This window comes from Hypomesus transpacificus, chromosome 6 (assembly GCF_021917145.1).
Source record: "Hypomesus transpacificus isolate Combined female chromosome 6, fHypTra1, whole genome shotgun sequence".
Lineage (NCBI taxonomy): Eukaryota > Metazoa > Chordata > Actinopteri > Osmeriformes > Osmeridae > Hypomesus > Hypomesus transpacificus.
Window position 1 is genome coordinate 13,360,714 of NC_061065.1, and position 17,246 is coordinate 13,377,959.

Sequence of the window (17,246 nt, forward strand, 5' to 3'; positions counted from 1 at the left end):
ATCTCAGAAGAAAGGAGCCAAGAATAGCCCAGCTTCACATTTATGTTGTACTAATTCACAGTACCTCATATTTGAAAGAATCATCCATTTTACACTGGTGATTCATCAATGGACTGTGTTGGTCCTCCTTATGAACTTCTAAGGTCCTTTATTATAGATCAGAACTCATTCCAGTGGGGAATGACAACAGGGTGTTGAATCTAAAGATGATACTTATCAATGTACAGTGTTCAAATTTGATTATATGTATACCACACATATGATTTTGAAACCTTGTCACAGTTTACGTAAACCTTAAGAAAATTAAAACTAACAAATGCAGGATTCAACATGTAGGCCTATTCCCTGGTTACATTTTCCCTGTCAGGCGGACAGATCTTGCACACTTGACAGATAAATTGAACCATGTGATGGGCTACCTGTGAAACCCATTTGACCCATCACTGGAAATAATATTATATTTGTGGTTGATTTTAAAAGCGCAGGTGTCGTCATCATTAATGGATCCTAACCCTGAATTATCCGTTGAGGCAAAATCCCGGACGATTTTGGAATTTCTGTCGGACGCCTTTTTTAGGTCTCGAAAAGAAGACATGTCCAGGTAAAATAGGACGTCTGAAGGTGGTCACCCTAATTTACCCAGGTATGTAACATAACCTTCTTTCTGGAATACCCCCCAGGTGTCGGACTCGGCACACAAGTCAGAATTGAGGTAGGCTAAGAAAACATTACAAAACTATGAAAGTTTCTAAATGATAGGCCTACCGATCATTTTATTTTGACTAAAACATTAAAAAAAATATTACATGAAGCAAAAAAAAACCAGTATTTGCGCTCAAATGATTGCGAATTTCTTTTTGCGCGCTTGCATTAGCTATTGATGTCCCTGCCAAAGCTGATTTCAAACTTGTTTCGCTGAACTGTTGTGAACTGTTAAGCAAGGGGAGTTTCCATAGCCTATATAGTGCATTGTGCGCAGCAAGCTTGAAAGAAACAAAGGGATTTGAATTAGGTGCCAGTGCCCCAGCCAGTAGAGTTTTATGTCTAACAATGCCTCTGTTTGTGTCTATAGAATCAGGTTGTAATGTAGAAAGTGTAACCGTTATTAACTCTTATAGTCTGTAGAATATTGGTCGTACACAGTTTACCGTTTCAACAGTAGATGGCACACTGACATATTTTCGATGACACTTCCCCGGATGTGTAGTTTGGTGGTGTTACAAGTCATATGACAACAAGAGATTGAATCATGGTAGCAGCCTGTTGTTTGGAAATAATATACAATGAATTTAAAATTAACCATCGGCAAGTGGCCTCAGTCAACTGATTGAGTTGACATGTAAAGGAAGGCGAGGTGAGGGAATGCTGTTTTAAAACTTTAATCGATACTTAAGCTTGCTAGCTAGTGTTAGCAAACTAGGTCGAATCATAATGGGATTTGTTCTGTAGGCTAGCATAATGGCTCGCTAGCAAGGTAGCCTGACGTGTTAGTTGTGGGTCTATAAGCTTGCTCTACTATTCTCATAAATATTCCACCAGAAGTTTGTCTTTTTAAGTGCGTAAACAACTAGATTTGCTCACTAACTAGGAAGGCTAATTAACGTGTGCTATAGAGCTAGTTTGCTAATGAAATAGGCTACGTTTCTCATGACAGGTTTGTTTTAATTGCCTACTAGTATGCATACCGTCGCCCGTGCTACAGCGGATGTGTTCAAAACAAGAATGAAGACCCCGTGATAAAACACTGTCATTACCATATGAACGACCCTGAAACTTACTGAATTAGATTGTATGCCTCCAACCTCTCGGCTTTTGTTCCAGGGCCGAGTATGGAGAATGATGAACTTCCGCCAGCGGATGGGGTGGATTGGCGTAGGGCTGTACCTGCTGGCTAGTGTGGCAGCCGTCTACTATGTATTTGAAATCAACCAGACCTATAACCGCTTCACCCTCGAGCATGTGGAGAGGGTAGCCCAGGAGAAGGAGCAGAATCAGGCAGGGGACACTGCATCCTCTCCCCTTCCCTCCTTGTTTACCTGGGCCCAGAGTCTCAAGACTCGACTCCTGCTCTTGCCATTCTGGGTATGGGCGACCATATTCCTCATCCCCTACCTCCAAGTTTTCCTCTTCCTTTACTCATGTACCCGTGCTGACCCCAAGACAGTGGGCTACTGCATCCTGCCTATATGCCTAGCAGTCCTTTGCAACCGCCACCACACTTTTGCCAAGGCATCAAATCAGATCAGCCGGCTGCAGCTGATTGACACTTGAAGGGGCCAACCAAGGGACTGCTGACATGGGAAACTGGGGAGATGCTGTTAATTAGGCACATTACCTGGGCAACTTTCTTCTGACCCTCTGAGCCCTTATGTTCCAAAACACTCCCTCGCAGTATCACAAAACAGTGTTTTATAGAACAGGCTTCACTGGGCAATATGATTAAGGGGTTGGTTTGTTTTGTAGGCGTCTGGGATCCCTAAAATGAACAATGGTAGGTGTGTCACTCCAATGAGTTTTGTCCTTTCTTGCACAGAACAGAGACTGGACCAAATGGTGCGGGGTACACTGGATACAACCTGTGAAGCCAGTTTATTAATTTAATGAAAATGCCATTTACTTTGGTTTTCTAATAAATAACTCAGTTCCCTGTCTTTTAAAAAAACATTTGAGGAAAGCATTGAAGAAGCCATATTGGCAAGTTAGTTGAGAAAGGACTGTAGGTACTTTAACATTTCAAATCCATTGTGAAATGTACAATGACAAGTATCACAGCACTGTGTATTTTTTTGAATGTATTCAAAGGTGTTAGTTCAGTGATGTGTGGCATTTCTTGTTCTATAAAACATTTGTGTCATTCTGTCTCTTGCAATATGGACACATTTTGTATTTATGAAATGGGTTGAATTTAGTAAAATGGGGGGGGGGGGGGGGGGGGGGGTGAATAGCTTGTGCCTTTTTTAGGAATTCCTGAAAAGATTGGTATGCTGAAAATTCACATTCTGAAGCTCAGCAACCAGTTATCAAACATTGTTCACATTGTGTGCCATTGAGCTGATGAAACCGTGTGATTAATTTGTGAATATATTTGCGTCCTTTTATGTGGGATTTAGAAGCACCGGTCTGTTGTGTAATAATGTAGGAATATTGATAAGCAATTACAGAGTCTTTCAGAAATGTATAGCTCCAAGGTATATTACTACTGCCAATCATATTATCTCAAATACTGAGCAAAGAAACAGTAAAGGAAAGGGGATGAAGCCTTCCCATTTGGAATGGAGACTATTTTTGAACTGTTCCCCTTTCTATGAAAATGTGACAAATTAATATGGCTGTCTGTGTCATTTCACACAGCCCCGTGACATGATCTTGAGTCAATTTCCTACATTCATTTGAATTTAAATATTAGCATTGGGTTATTGTGTTTTCTTTGTTTTATGTTGATTCACGGGTATACATCTGTACTACTCCTTGGTTCTTAAGTAATGAATGTAATTGAGAATTATGGAACATTCAATCTGGCATAAGGATCTTACTAAAAGGGAATGGTGGACTATTTATTTTCAGTTGATCCTTGACTACAATAAAGCACTGTCTACTTGGAAGTTGGACTGTATTTTAGGTAATCTCTTGTGCCATATATTTTCTTAATCATAATAAAGCCCTTATCCATTTTCTCAAATTAAACAGGTGCCATCTATTTGGACTTGTAGTTGCAGTGTAACGTTGCACCTATTAAAATAAAACAAGATGATTTAAGCCAATCAGGGTTTCAGTATTTGCTAGTTCAAAACCATTACCTCAATATGTAAACAACAGTCCCTGGGAATCCCCGCTATGTTGAAAGGTTTGTCTAGATATTCTTTATTTGAGAGGTCTGGGCACAACACTGTAAATATTTGCTGTGTATAATGTAGGTATTAAGTCCTCAGACCTACATGCAACCTTCTAAAGAAAAGCTGTTGAAATGACAAATTGACTTTCTTTAACCCCCCAGGTGTGGTCACAAACTATTATAAATATTTTACAGATGAGTTGGCTCTAAGACTGAATAACTTTCATCTTCCATTTACATTTAGTTATTTAGCAGACGCTCTTATCCAGAGCGACTTACAGTAAGTACAGGGACATCCCCCCCGAGGCAAGTAGGGTGAAGTGCCTTGCCTAAGGACACAACTTCATATTGACGGGGCGGGGAATCAATCCGGCAACCTTATGATTACTAGCCCGACTCCCTCACCGCTCAGCCATCTGACTCCCTATCTTCCTGTAAAAATAATATTTAAAGTAGACTTGTTCATGGAAGTACAGAAACTGACAGGTCCTTAGGCATTTTGTGGACTTCATTAATGCCAAAGACCTCCATCCCATAATTTGAAAACACAGGGTTGCACATACACACAGGCTTCCATTGGAACTCCTCATGGCTACATTTACATGTTCAGTTTTTCCAATATCTCTTAAATCAGTGGTGTAAGAACACAAAGGGCTTGCCCTAATGTTTGTTTTATTGAAAGAGTATTTATGTTTGAGCTTCTGATTGTATTTATTTTGTAAATGCACTGTGAAACAAAACCAAAAAAGGCCTGGGATTAGAAAAAAAAAAAGTTTTGGAAAATGTCATTTATAGTCATTTTTACAAGAACACTGGAACAACTTTCTGATCTGTCAACAAAGAATACACTTAAATTACACTCGTTTTGTAAGGTGAAGATTATTTGCCTGATACATGAGTTATGACAAAGTACAAATCCCACAGTTTTGTTGTAGTGGACCAGGCGCCATTGTGGCCCTTGAGCCCTTATGTTCTCAGGCTTTTAGATCGTTTTGCTGGAGGTTCTGACACAGGAGCCTTGATCACAATTTTTGTGTCTTCCTCCTCTTCGTCACTGTCATTCTCTCCATCTACAACATTTAGAATATATGTTATACACTCATCAATATATTTCTTAGGAGATTATCTGCGAAACTATTGACTGACATAACAAGGCTTTGTTCATCAGCGTTGGTGCTATATAACCAAATCAAACAATTAGGCTACATTTGATAGTGCACGTAAGTAGTTGTGTTTGAATGGATAAAGAAGGGAAGATGGCTTCCGAAAACCTGTGTGAAATTCCTTTTCATATAACTCTTGCAGTCATGTTGATTACCACCCTAACCCGCTAGCTACCAAGCACATTTATAAAGAAAAGTCAAACGGATAAGATTTGGGAAACTGCTAGCTATCTTGATTTTTTACTTTGACACCAGCTCTAAAGAAAAGTGCCTATGTCATAATTTAAATCTCACCATCATCAGCTTCAAAATCTCCCTGGTCGTCACTGCCCCCTTTAAGTTTTTCTTGCACAACTAGCTCGGTAAGAAGCACCGATACGTCGGCGTTCAATTTCTTTATCCCCACTATCAATGAGGGTAAACTATTTTCTGTTTTCATTATTAATTCTTTCTTTCTTCCGTCTCTATATTTGAGCTCCCCCCGTAGCTCCATTGTTGTCATGCTGCAAACTATGAACTTTCAACTTTCGAAGTCGTCACATCCGTTACCTTTTACGTCCAATCGGATACTTTTGCACTTTTTCAGATGAAACGTTTTGTTGTTGATATAGTTTTATGTCAACACATTATAGACTAGTGGGATGCCAAATAAACATAATTTTCCAGCTATAAGCAGCTGACAATAGCTCTCAGACTGAGCAAACCAGGGTAATCAAAGGTCATTTTTTAAATTAATTGCCGCCAAATAATTTAACGCGTCGCACATTCCGGAAATCGTGCGGATGTTGTCATTTGAAGCAACATTGTGTCTAGTTGTCAACAAAGCACGCCGCACTCATGGCTAGACGTTATTTATTTTAGGTGGAATTGGCCGACATACTGTTTTTAACTTTGCAAGTAAAATCCGCGATTTTGTTGGCACTAACCAGCCTGGGTATTCGCGGTAGCCATTTTTTTTGCCCTGGAACAGGAACTTGCAGTAATTTTCCCTTTCTCATCTAGGATGGCGGCAAATGAGGGAGACGAAACGACTCTTTCCTTAGTAGATGTTTTGGAAGAAGACGAGGAGTTGGAGAACGAGGCATCAGCCGTTTTGGGGGGCAGTGATTCTGAAAAGTGTTCATATCCAGAGGTATCCTGTTGGCGTTATGAAAGACACATAGGCCTACATGAATTGTCGTGCTCTGTATTATTAGCAATGCTACATCTTTGCTATAGATTGTTTGAGTGGTTAGTTATTAAATATTTTTGAATAACAAGCTGCAAGAACTGAGGTCTACCTCAAATAGCAAGTGCCATGGCACAGGCCAGAAATGGGATACGATCACATACGATACCTTTTGTTTTTCAATTCATAGGTGACCTGTGTGCTATTTTAAGGTTCTGCTTTAATTTATCCAAACGAATCCACTTGGCTAGGAAGGCCAGCTCTCTACTCTCTGCCTCTTGTACAAATCAATCTATGACATGCATTTCTTTTTGTGTGGCAGGGGCATGTGAAAAGACAGGCCCTATATGCCTGTAACACCTGTACACCAAAGGGGGTCGAACCTGCAGGCATCTGTCTGGCCTGCTCTTACAAATGCCATGAGGGCCATGATCTATTCGAACTGTACACCAAAAGGTGAGCTTGGATATATGCTTGGTGTTGGATTTGGACAAGATGTTCGGATTGTCTTGCATTGTCATAGTTTAGAAGACCAGTGATTGTGCTCGGCAAATTTGTGCCTGACAAAATGTGCGACAAAAGTTTCATTTTGTTTATGAAACGTGACATGCCCTATCTTCTCACAGAAACTTCCGGTGTGACTGTGGAAACAGCAAATTTGGACAGACGGAGTGCAAGCTGTACTCTGTAAGGTTCCATACAATTGAAGGAATTTGTGATTTGTTCATTCATCCTTTAAATGACAACAAGAACCACATGAAAACATCCAGTTTTTCTTTGACTAACTCTTGTTTGTAGGAGAAAGATCCATTGAACACTGATAACAAATACAGCCATAACTTCTTTGGTCTGTATTGCACTTGTAACAGACCATATCCAGACCCTGAAGACCATGTAAGAATGTGTTGAATATTCGAATACACAACCTCGTTTTCATATACATCAAGTGAGAACGCACACTTGTACATTCCAATCTATGATACAATCACGTCCACACCACAACAGGAAACATGTTTCCCTCACGTCACAGGTGGAAGATGAAATGATTCAGTGCATCGTCTGTGAGGACTGGCTCCACGGCAGGGTAAGAAGCAAAGCACCCCAGCAAAACTGGCTCCTTGAAATCGACATTCAGAGTCTTTTATTTATATATATATATATATAATCCGTTTGACACTGACAGAGGAACATCCATCTGCAAATGACTATCTATCGAGAACTTACCTCTCATGGTCAACAATGTTCTCGCAGCACCTGAGCCGCCCTGTTCCAGAGTGTGTGGAGCTGCAGGAGATGGTGTGCGAGTCGTGCATGAACAAGAACGCCTTCCTGTGGATCTACGCAGCCCACCTGGAAGGTACACCGGCGCACTCTTTACTTTGCGCTGCATCAAGGTTTTAAAAAAACATACTTTTTAAGTCTTTTGTACGACTAGTATAAAGGGATGGAGCGGGATAAAATAATCATTGTTATCGAGTGCCTGCGCACATTGAATTCGTGTCGTAGTTGCGGTTGTTGTTTTTTGGTTTGTTTGTCGTTTCATCTTCCACGTTGCTCACAAGAAGGCCATGGCTTCAATGTATGGTTGTCCACACAGTGCCCCCTGTGACCAAAGTCAGCCCGGGCAAAGTAGAGGAGGAGGTGAAGACGGAGGGAGAGCACAACGAGGAAGGGAAGGACAGAACAGAAGAGGCCTCCACAAGTCTCACCAACCACGGGGAGGACATGGTAGGACAATCACCCCGCTCCGCCTCATTACGGAACCCCATCTTTGTTACGCCGACGATGGATGAGCAGTTTAATGCATCATCTTCTAATCCCACACGGAGCCATGCGTGCTGTGTGTAGCAGACGTGGGCAGGGAACTGGCTTGTTCATCTACTTGAGTCGAATGAATGTTGGTTTGACGTGTGTGTGTGTATATATCATGGAAAAATTCTCTGAAATCTTGTACTAACACAAAACCGGTTAGACCTCTCCTCACGTACTCTGAAAGAGGTTTGGACTGTGCTCTGTTGAGTGGAGGATTACCACTAGGTGGCACTATTCCTCCACCACCAAGCAGCAGCATGTGTGTGCGCAGCACCCAGCTGGTTTACTACCCCGTGGGTATTTAGGGGATAAATGGCCCGTGCCAAACCTCATATTCTCTGGTCTACAGGGAGCAGCCTTAAGGTTTTGCGGCTCCACGTACTATAAACAAGAACAATGTTTATTAGTCAGCCTCTCAAGTCATTTGACAGCTAATATGGCAACCCAAGAGCTTCCACATTTCCATACAAACCGTGTTCTTGCTGGGAAGATGTGCACACACTTCCCGCCTGCTGCTATTTAGTGTTCTCAATAGCGCTGGTGCTTGAGTGAATGGCGTGTGTAATGGCTTTGTCGTGAATTGGCCTGGCCCCATCCTGTCAAGTTGTGTCGAGACTCCTTGACTCCTAAACTCACGTCTCTCTTGAATTCAACCGTACATCTAGACACAATTATACATCCAGGATAAACCCCTTTCACTTTGCTGGTCAAGCGACAAAGGGAGAGTTAAGAACGCGCATGGCGAATGAAGGAACCGGACGTTCATTGAACACGTGGTCTATTCTGCAGTCAAAAGCCAATGGGTCATCGAGCTGTAAGAGGAAGCACCAGGAGACGGAGGTGGCGTCTCCCTCCGAGGCTCCGGAGTGCAGGCTGACCGAGCTGAAGAGCAGAGGGCCGGAGAAGGCCCGGACCGGAGCCGTGTTCTGGCCCTCAGCTTGGCGGACCAAGCTCTGCTCCTGTGCCAACTGCAAGGTAAGGTGCCCTGACAGCTTCCCTGGAACAAAGCCTTTTGAAACATCTTCTCAGCCGTCGGCACGGAAGGAACTCGCGTTTTAAAGAAGCATGTGTGTATTTGAAGTATTTATGCTTCTGTAATTAGAGGAAATGACTTTTGTGGAGACCCGTCCACAACAGACCCTCAATGTCCTCGCCGTGGTACGGTTTGCTTATCCGTTTCCTGCCTCCCTGGGGGACGTTTAGAGGTCGTACGCAGACGCGGGCGTGTCCTTCCTGCTGGATGAGTCCGACACCGTCCTGGCCTATGAGAACAAGGGCAAGACCACAGAGCAGGAGCGGCGGGGCGGCGCCGAGGGTCGCGACCCGCTGATGTCAGCCCTCGACAACCTCGGGCGCGTGCAGCAGCTGGAGATCATCCACGGTACGTGGGGTGGGGAAGGGGGAGGAAAGACACAGGCTCGTCCTGGAACATGGCTTCTTCCTGAATGTGTCTGTGGATCTACATTAAGACATTCAATTTGAGATTGTGATGGAAAGTCTAGAAATCTTGGTGTCTAGAAGGGTTTTTTTCTCCCTGGGCACGATTCAGTCTTATTCATTAAGTGATGAGTAAGCTAAGCCGAAGAAGGGTTTAGATGTAGAGCTTACATTTTGTAGTAATATAGAACCGGGCTTCATGTCTAATAAACTGAACCCAAAAGTGTAAACAGGGGGAAAGGAAAGATGGCAAGCAGGTGTTGAATGGGCTTGACCAATCCATTGGGCTGCATTTGTTGAGCCCCAGATTGAATTCCTTGTGCGAGGCTACCTAGCCAAGCGAGCCCAGCCTTCAGCGCTGCAACTGCAGCGACTCTTCGCAGCATGCTAAACCAGTCTCTTTTCCTCCTTCTCAGGATACAATGACATGAAGACCGAGCTGAAGGATTTCCTGCAGAGATTCGCAGCTGAGGGAAAGGTCAGTGACAACTTTGGCCATTAGCGATACTATTCAAGAGGAGGGGACCACTTTGGGGGTCATGCTCAGTGAGTCGGTATGAGAAAATGATCTGGGAGGTACTCAAGCCAATCGCCTGCATTTTTTTTTTTTTTACTGTTACTAACCAGGATGACAATTCAAGTTAATGGGCATAAGCAACAAAAATCATTTGGGGGGGGGGATGATTAAATGTTTGCGTTCCAAGCCATAAAAGCGGTGGTGACCTTGCCGGTGCTGCCCCCCTCTCCTTTATCCGCCAGGTGGTGACTCCGGAGGACATCCGGCAGTTCTTCGAGCAGCAGCAGAGCCGCAAGAGGAGGCGGGCCAACGCCGGCCAGTACTACTGCAGCTGAAGAGGCTCCATCCCATCTGCCCCCCCCCCCCCCCCCCCCCCCCTTTCACGTCTCTCCTTCCCACATTCCCAAACACCTGTCGCTACTTGACTTTTTGATCTTCATTTCCCCTATGTCCCCACCCCCCCAATTTCCCTAAATGTGCCCCCCCCCGCGTCTTTGGAGTCCATGTCTTCTGTTCGCCCGTCTCCTGTATTTTCAACCAGTATGCATTTGAAACATGTTTTGTACCGGCGAATCGGTTTTGGTGTGTGAGCCTTGATGCCGCTCTGATCAACAGTGTGCTTTGTTGTCCTGGCTCCACCTCAGCATATGTACACTGTTCATCAGGTCTCTGCAGGTTACTGAAGGAAAAACGAACCCCAGCCCGTCATTTTAGAGGCTCACTTTGATCAATGTGGAATGTATCTTTATTTCCCAGAAGAAGAGGCATCTTATTGTGGCTCTTTAAGACTCTTCCAGACTAAAGGAAAGAGCTGTATACAGACATTACAGACCCTGTGCTTATGACAGCGGTTCCCCTGACATTTCATTAAGCATTCATTTGAGGGTAGACTTCAATAGGTTCTTTCTTCAAACATTCAAACTGAATGCATTACCCTTCACTGCCTTGCAGGGGTCAGAGAAAAGGGTCAAACCATAGTTAACCTGGTCCAAACAAAGGCATTTTTCTTCACAATATGCTCCATTGCATTATCATCTTGCTGATTAAATAATGTCACTGCTGTACTTATTACATATTCTTTATTCAGACACAAGTGTAGTAGAAGTCAGTGCCGAACCACATCGAAATCCCTTGTTAAGTCTAACCATGTTGGATTTTTGTCCCTTTTTAGTGTTCTTTGAGAAATAAAGAAATTGTCAATTTACTGTTTTGTTGGTCAAGTTTATACAAGAAGCCACAGCTGTAATTCACAGGGAAAATGCATTATTTCCTCCCACACAGGGGAATCATAAAATACCCTCTGTCCATTATCATGGCTTAATTTGAGTACTTTCTGCATTGATAGATTTTAGGAATAAAAGTTTTGAATGTCAACTGAGACGAAAATCAGTTTAGCTTGACATTCTCACCAGCAGTATTTTTTTTTCATAAAGGAAAAAACTCCACACAAATCTTTCATTTCTATCAAAGCTGTTTATTTTGTCAGTCACCTAAAATGCAGATTTGAGCTCACCACTTTCACTCTCTTTATCGAGAAGAGTAGAAAAATAGAACTTCCACAATTCCTTACAAGTAGCTACGAGAATGCGTCTTATCCTCTCTCTCTCTATATATATATATATATATATATATATACAACAAATATATGGGGCATATTTGTTTTATATATAGAAAAAACTGTCTATGTACAACAAACCAATACTTTTTCAGAGACAAAGGTGCCTAAAATAAAACCCCCAAAAATACTCTTTGAAAATCACTATGTACACGATGCACTGGCTACACTATTACAAAGAGACTGGATTGCGTGGGCAGGTAGAAAAAGGTTTGCATAAGACGCAGGTAAGGAGGGTACCCGGCCACTGGCAGAGAAGGCACTCTCGTCTCCATCCATGGGTGGGGGGCGGGGGTTAAAACAGGAAGAGGACACAACTTGAACCAAAAGAACCCTCCCCGTACACCCCTGAAAGAGGATGTTTATGAAAGAAGAAAAATAAGTTAAAGTTCCTCCCTTCCCCCTCCTACCGACCGACCTACCCTTCAACCATGCCCAGCTACAACTGCTGGTTCCTGTGACAACCTAAGGACATTAGGGAGTGCATCGTTTGAGGCCAAACATGGGTTGATGACCTTTTGAGAGCTTACCAGCAAATGAATACTTTCAAAAATATATATCTTCAGAGAATACGTAGGTGGGTATGTCACGGGTGTCGAGCTCAAACAAGTGAAGGGCACCACTCCACCTTGAGGATAACAAATACTGAGCAGAACATCCAATCACGGGAGGGGGTGTGTACTTAAGTGCAAGGTAAGACCCTCAGTCTTTTAATATCGTCTAACATCAACAGCATACAAATCAACAAAGGAACATTTTAGACTCTCAAACGTGATTGGAAAACCACGGTCGTCGCTCTCGAGCTCGGGGTTGAGATCTTCCGTCTTCATCGCGACGTTACTCAACTGTCGCAGTCGACGGCTCATTTACGACAGAACAGAAGGAATGAATTCATCTGTGGCTTGAACACCGAAACAAACGTCGCTACAGCTTAGACATACTGCAGAGGCTGGTCGTCATGCTCCTAACTCGAATTTGTGGCCTAAACTGCCCCCCCCCCCAAAAAAAAAATAGAAGCATTCTTCAAAAAGTCATTTCAGTGTCCAGCAAAAGCTTTGTACTTCCAGACCACAGATCTGAAACCACCAGGGATCTGAAATGAGCTCAGTCAGGGGGCATTCTGAGGAAAACCCACTCCCACCTTACAAGCGATGCATTCAACACGCCCCTATAGGTTGGTTTGTCCTATACAGGGCTATGGGGTTCAAACGGGACTACAGACGAGGGGAGCCACAATCCTGGCTCCCGGGATGCAAACGGTTCCCTTCAAAAACAAAAATTCCAAAAACCAACCGGAGTATTTACGGAAAAAGAGCACGGACTGAAACGGCGGTATTTCGACAACTCCTCGGGGGGGGGGGGGGGGGGAATTCCCTTATCTGAGCCTGTGGTGGGGGAGGGCCACGTGCGATAAGATCTCGTATCGCTTCGATCCCTTCTCCTGCTGAATGGGGGGGGGGATTTCTGTAATGGAAAAGTGTTGACGGCGTCTCGTGTCTGCAGTCCCATACCAGCGGCCGCATCTTCATCCATCCCCTGCCCGACCCCTCCTCCTCCCTCTCCTGCTGTTAGAGGTCAGCGCCCCCGATGACCTCCGCGCTCCTGACGCCCGAGACGCCTCGGGGACCCTGACGGGGGTGGGGGGGAGGTGGGAGTGGCTATTTCGGGGGTCTCCCTCCAGGCTCTTCCCCTGCACGCTCCGGTGAGCAGCCCCGCGGGCACGACCGCGAGGGGCTTCGCAGTCCGCTCGGCCGTGGGGGAGAGGAGGGGCTGACCACTGAACTGCTACGAAGGGGGGGGTTGCTACAGGGATGGGCTGCTGCTGACACACACTGGTTCTCCTACCCTCGTCTCTTAGGGGACGGTCACATGACATTTGGTAGTCTCGTAGCATTGGATAGTGTCATCACTGGATGCCAATGTGACCAACTCCCCCCCTATTTGTCCAGCCATCCCATAGCGAAACAAGTACTGATGTGAAGTGTATTATCCCTTTTACAGATTCAGACAACCACCAATCAAATCTAATGATCTTCCCTTTTCTTTAATCCTGACAGATGATCGGCCAAAATGAAGAAGACCTCCCTACTATTAGTGTCCTTAATGGTTTAGGCCTCTAGGAATTCTGGAGCTTCAATTCTTGGCAAAGGAACCATTATCCCACACCACCACCACACACACACACACACACCACCACGTGTACGCACACACACACACACGTCCCTTTTTCACCCTAGAGCAGCAGGAGCAAAGGAGATTAATCGTCCACGGGCGGTCGATATGATGAGTGTGAAAGCCAGTTACCGTTTCTGTTCGGATCTGAGAGCAAGGAGGATGTCTATAGTGTTCAAGCTTAGCAGAGCAGCAGTACCAGCATCATATGTGCATATATCAAAGTTCCAGCTATTTCCATGAGGGAACAGTCGGTAGAAAATAAGAGTAAGGGGTTTGAAATAAGTATGATTTGAATGAGCGTAGTAGGATGTCGGCGAGACAGGAAAGAGGTAGACACAGTGTAGCCAGGGGTCAAAGTCAAGTCCACCAAACACTGATCAAATCACAACGGGGGTGCCATGATGGGTCGGATGAGCTCTCGCTGTTAAGACTCAAGAATAGCTCCTGTGGATTAAGCCCAACTAGTTGCTAAGCACTTTTGACTTCAGACCAACTTGACTCAAAATATCCTTCAGAGCATGCTTGAAGAAGAAAAAAAAAAAAGATTTGACACAGCAGATATTGAATTTGGATGTAATCATAAATATTGGAGCATGGCTATTAATAACTCCTCTCTGCCAGCTGAGACTGGCTTCAAATCGACACGCACATTGGCTTCACATCTTGACACCAATATGTTCTCTTCCGCCTGGATATCTGGAAGACTTTGAAACATACGATGCCGCCCTGCATCCAAAACTCATGCTCTGACATGCTCTGACATGCTCCAACTTTGCTTGAGCGTTTCCATTTTCCATTGCCGGCCTCACAGATGGAAGCAACAAGGCCTTCAGGATGGAACCCCACTCCATCGGTAAACGACGAGGACCCAGAGACCACACCCCCGAGCTACACGGAAACATACCCTGCAGTCGTGGAAAAACCCAGACCGGGATGAAAAAACTGGAAAAAAACCCAGACTGCCGCCATCTTAAAAAAAACAAGCATTGCTCTTCAAGAACAGAAAAAATAAAATCAGGCCATTTGGATGATGAAGAGAAGAAGCCGACGAGTATGTGGGCTGAGTCCTGGGAGAGAAGAGTAAAGTTGTTACCCGTTAAAAGAGGAGGACCTCCGAGTCAGCGTTCTACTGTGAGCCGAGCGGGCAGCATGAGCCTCCGGGAGGCTGAGCGGTGGTAATACAGGTGCACGCCACGACAACACCGCTCTGCGTGTGAGATCAATACAGTTAGAGTCCGAGTCTTTTGACACAGTGTGTGTGTGGGGGGGACAATGGTAGTAGCAAAATATGAAGAACATGTAAATGTGTCAGTATTATGCACACATTTTTTTCGTGTTTATGCTACGTTGATTTGTTTTTTTTGAATGGTTCAGTTCAGAGTGGTGGAAAAATGGTTCAGTTCGGAGTGGTGAAAAAAAAAAAAAAAAAGATAAAAAAAAGCCCAACCTTGTTTTACTTGGCCACCCTGTCTGACATCGTAGTAATCATAGTTGTCGGGTGAAGAGATGCGAGGAAGGGTGCGGGGCGTCGCCCCTCTTGACCCGCGGCGTCGGTTCGTGGGACCCATAGCCGTCTCCGGCTCGGATCGCCACTGAGGAGGTGCGGGGGGGGGGGGATCTGGGTTTGGTTTGGCTGAGCTCTGTCTACCTGAGGAGGGCCAGGTTCTCCTGATGGAACCGTTGGTATTCACAGCCTGCGACGGGGCGGCCAGTCTATGGGCTACGAAGGAGCCAACGCTGCGGACGTAACCGGCGACCAAAGCTCGCCAAGAAATACTGAAATCCACCAGAGGACGTCTGAAATGTTCCGCTCCGACGTGGACATTCAGCGAGATCCAATGTAAGGATTAGTTAGAGCTACTAGGACACACAAGAACAGGGTGGGGGGGGGTGAATGCATGTATGATCACGCACTTAATTCACGAATGGTGAAATACGAGCAGACTGGTTTCAAATGCCAACCGTGTAAGGAGAAAACCCAAACCGTACCATCTTGACCCCTTTTGACAGACAAAGCCCCCCTCCAAAGAGCCTGGAGCAGTTTGGAGTGGAGGCGAAAGGCTGAGAAACTTCAGGCTCCCCCCCCCCCCAAAAAAAAAGAAAAAGCAGAGCCTTCATTGTTTCCTCTAATAATGCTTCCATCTAATTAGTATTCCTGGACCGCAGCCTGACCGGTACTGTGCCCAGTGGGAAGATTAACAATTTTCTTAAATTGCCCATACTGACATACAGCTTGTGACTGCAGAGTATTACAAGGGCTATTACTGCAAAACCAGGAGAAGGGAAGAAAACAACGTTTGTGTGTGTGTGGGTGGGGGGGGTGATTTTCTATTTCTTTTCTAACGTAAACCAGCACAGGGGGAATGGAAGGTGATTGGAGAACAGCTGCTTCATCGTCAAGCAAATTGGGGAGAGATGGGGAGTCTGGCAAGGCCAAGGAGGGGGGAGGGGAGAGGAGACAGAGCAACCAAACCAAAGCCTTCCCCCCCTGCTGTGTCTGGGGCTGTGGGGCTGATGCTGAAGGCACTGTGACTGGCTGCACCTCGCTGGCGCAGCACACTGACCTCCCGTGGAAGGGGCTTGACCCCCCCCCCCCCCCCCCCGACGTGTTCGGAGCCGTTCCCCTGAACTGTGCATGAGAGTGAACGCCTCACCACCACCCAAGACTACACTGCCCATCACCGGAGGCAGTTGTCTTTAGTTTGTCTGGATGGTTTGTCTGTATACCAGTCTGTTTATGCTTCTAGCTCATCTCAGACTTGTGGTGGGAGGGGGGGGGGGGGGAGTGGGGGGGCGGGGGGGGTCAAGGCCAAAGGTCAGAGTGCAGACTTCCTGTAAGGGTAGTCTGGTTTGCTGGGCGACCTGCGGTCTCTGGTCCCCATCGAGTCTTCGCCACCCTTGGTCTCTGCTCCGGCCCGGCGTGCCGGGGCCCACTCCTCGTACGCCTCCACGTGCCGGGAGGGCCCCAGTCCACAGGTCAGGTCCGTCTCCGTCCCGGGGCGCCCCCTCGGCCCGTGGCCGGCCGCCCCGGCCTGCGCCCCTCCTCCCTGCGTGGCCAGAGCCAAGTCCAGCCTCTGGGGGGGCTGCTCCAGGACGTCCAGGCGGAGGTCCCCAGCGGGGGCGGCCGGCCGGCAGGGGTGCTGCTGGGGGTCCGAGGGGTAGGACGGCGGGGGGCCGGAACCGCCGGGGGGCGCCCGGCTGTGGCTGTAGAGGTCGGGGCCGGGGTAGGAGCCGGCGTGGCGGCCGGAGAACTCGTACAGGTCGGGGTACTCCGGCTGGACCTCGGGCTTGGGCTCGGCGGCGTGGCGCTTGCGGGAGGCGTGAGGGTGGCGGGCCGCGTGGCAGTGGGGCGCGGCCGGGGCCGGGGCGGAGGACAGGTGGGCGGGGTGGGGCTCGTGAGGCTCCACGTCCATGCTGACCTCCGGTGGACGGCGCTCCTTCAGGGTCATGGCCGACACCCCCATGGCGATGTCTGGCATGAACTCGTTGATGACAGGTTCCATGTTCTGAGGGGGGGGAGGACAAAC

At 46.2% G+C, this 17,246-nt stretch overlaps 3 protein-coding genes and 1 long non-coding RNA gene across 7 annotated transcripts in view; 2 read left to right on the forward strand and 2 right to left on the reverse strand.

The window, feature by feature from the left end:
• Positions 1-1,822: 1,822 nt before the first annotated feature.
• On the forward strand, positions 1,823-3,555 carry tmem251 (transmembrane protein 251). Its single transcript, XM_047021892.1, has one exon. It carries the CDS (start codon positions 1,837-1,839, stop codon positions 2,269-2,271), a length of 435 nt encoding a protein of 144 aa, XP_046877848.1. The 5' UTR covers positions 1,823-1,836; the 3' UTR covers positions 2,272-3,555.
• Positions 3,556-4,487: 932 nt separating this feature from the next.
• LOC124468875 lies at positions 4,488-5,524 on the reverse strand. The gene is made up of 2 exons (XR_006956239.1): positions 5,290-5,524; positions 4,488-4,902 (listed from the first exon to the last, which is right to left on the reverse strand). It is a non-coding gene; the product is annotated as an uncharacterized LOC124468875 (long non-coding RNA).
• A 258-nt stretch (positions 5,525-5,782) lies between these two features.
• Positions 5,783-11,932, forward strand: ubr7 (ubiquitin protein ligase E3 component n-recognin 7). Its single transcript, XM_047021857.1, has 11 exons — positions 5,783-6,127; positions 6,486-6,619; positions 6,790-6,850; positions 6,962-7,057; positions 7,194-7,247; positions 7,415-7,520; positions 7,761-7,891; positions 8,765-8,950; positions 9,179-9,356; positions 9,829-9,890; positions 10,172-11,932. The coding sequence occupies exons 1-11, from the start codon at positions 5,999-6,001 to the stop codon at positions 10,262-10,264; spliced, it is 1,230 nt and encodes a 409-aa protein (XP_046877813.1). The 5' UTR covers positions 5,783-5,998; the 3' UTR covers positions 10,265-11,932.
• Positions 11,933-12,983: 1,051 nt separating this feature from the next.
• Positions 12,984-17,246, reverse strand: part of btbd7 (BTB (POZ) domain containing 7) — a 39,352-nt gene continuing 35,089 nt past the window's right edge. For 3 of the 4 annotated variants that reach the window (XM_047021820.1, XM_047021821.1, XM_047021822.1), the window contains exon 11: positions 12,984-17,225. In XM_047021820.1, the coding sequence (XP_046877776.1) occupies positions 16,536-17,225 (690 nt within the window). In that variant the 3' untranslated portion in view covers positions 12,984-16,535. The remainder of the gene's footprint in view (positions 17,226-17,246) is intronic. The other variant, XM_047021823.1, reaches the window with a different exon arrangement.

Bases quoted from the DNA above. Each gene is read 5' to 3' on its own strand.
- ubr7 (XM_047021857.1), top strand. From the start codon at position 5,999: ATGGCGGCAAATGAGGGAGACGAAACGACTCTTTCCTTAGTAGATGTT. The intron at 6,128-6,485 runs GTATCCTGTTGG...TTTGTGTGGCAG, and splicing joins AAAAGTGTTCATATCCAGAG to GGGCATGTGAAAAGACAGGC. The intron at 8,951-9,178 runs GTAAGGTGCCCT...GGGGACGTTTAG, and splicing joins GCTCCTGTGCCAACTGCAAG to AGGTCGTACGCAGACGCGGG.
- tmem251 (XM_047021892.1), top strand. From the start codon at position 1,837: ATGATGAACTTCCGCCAGCGGATGGGGTGGATTGGCGTAGGGCTGTAC.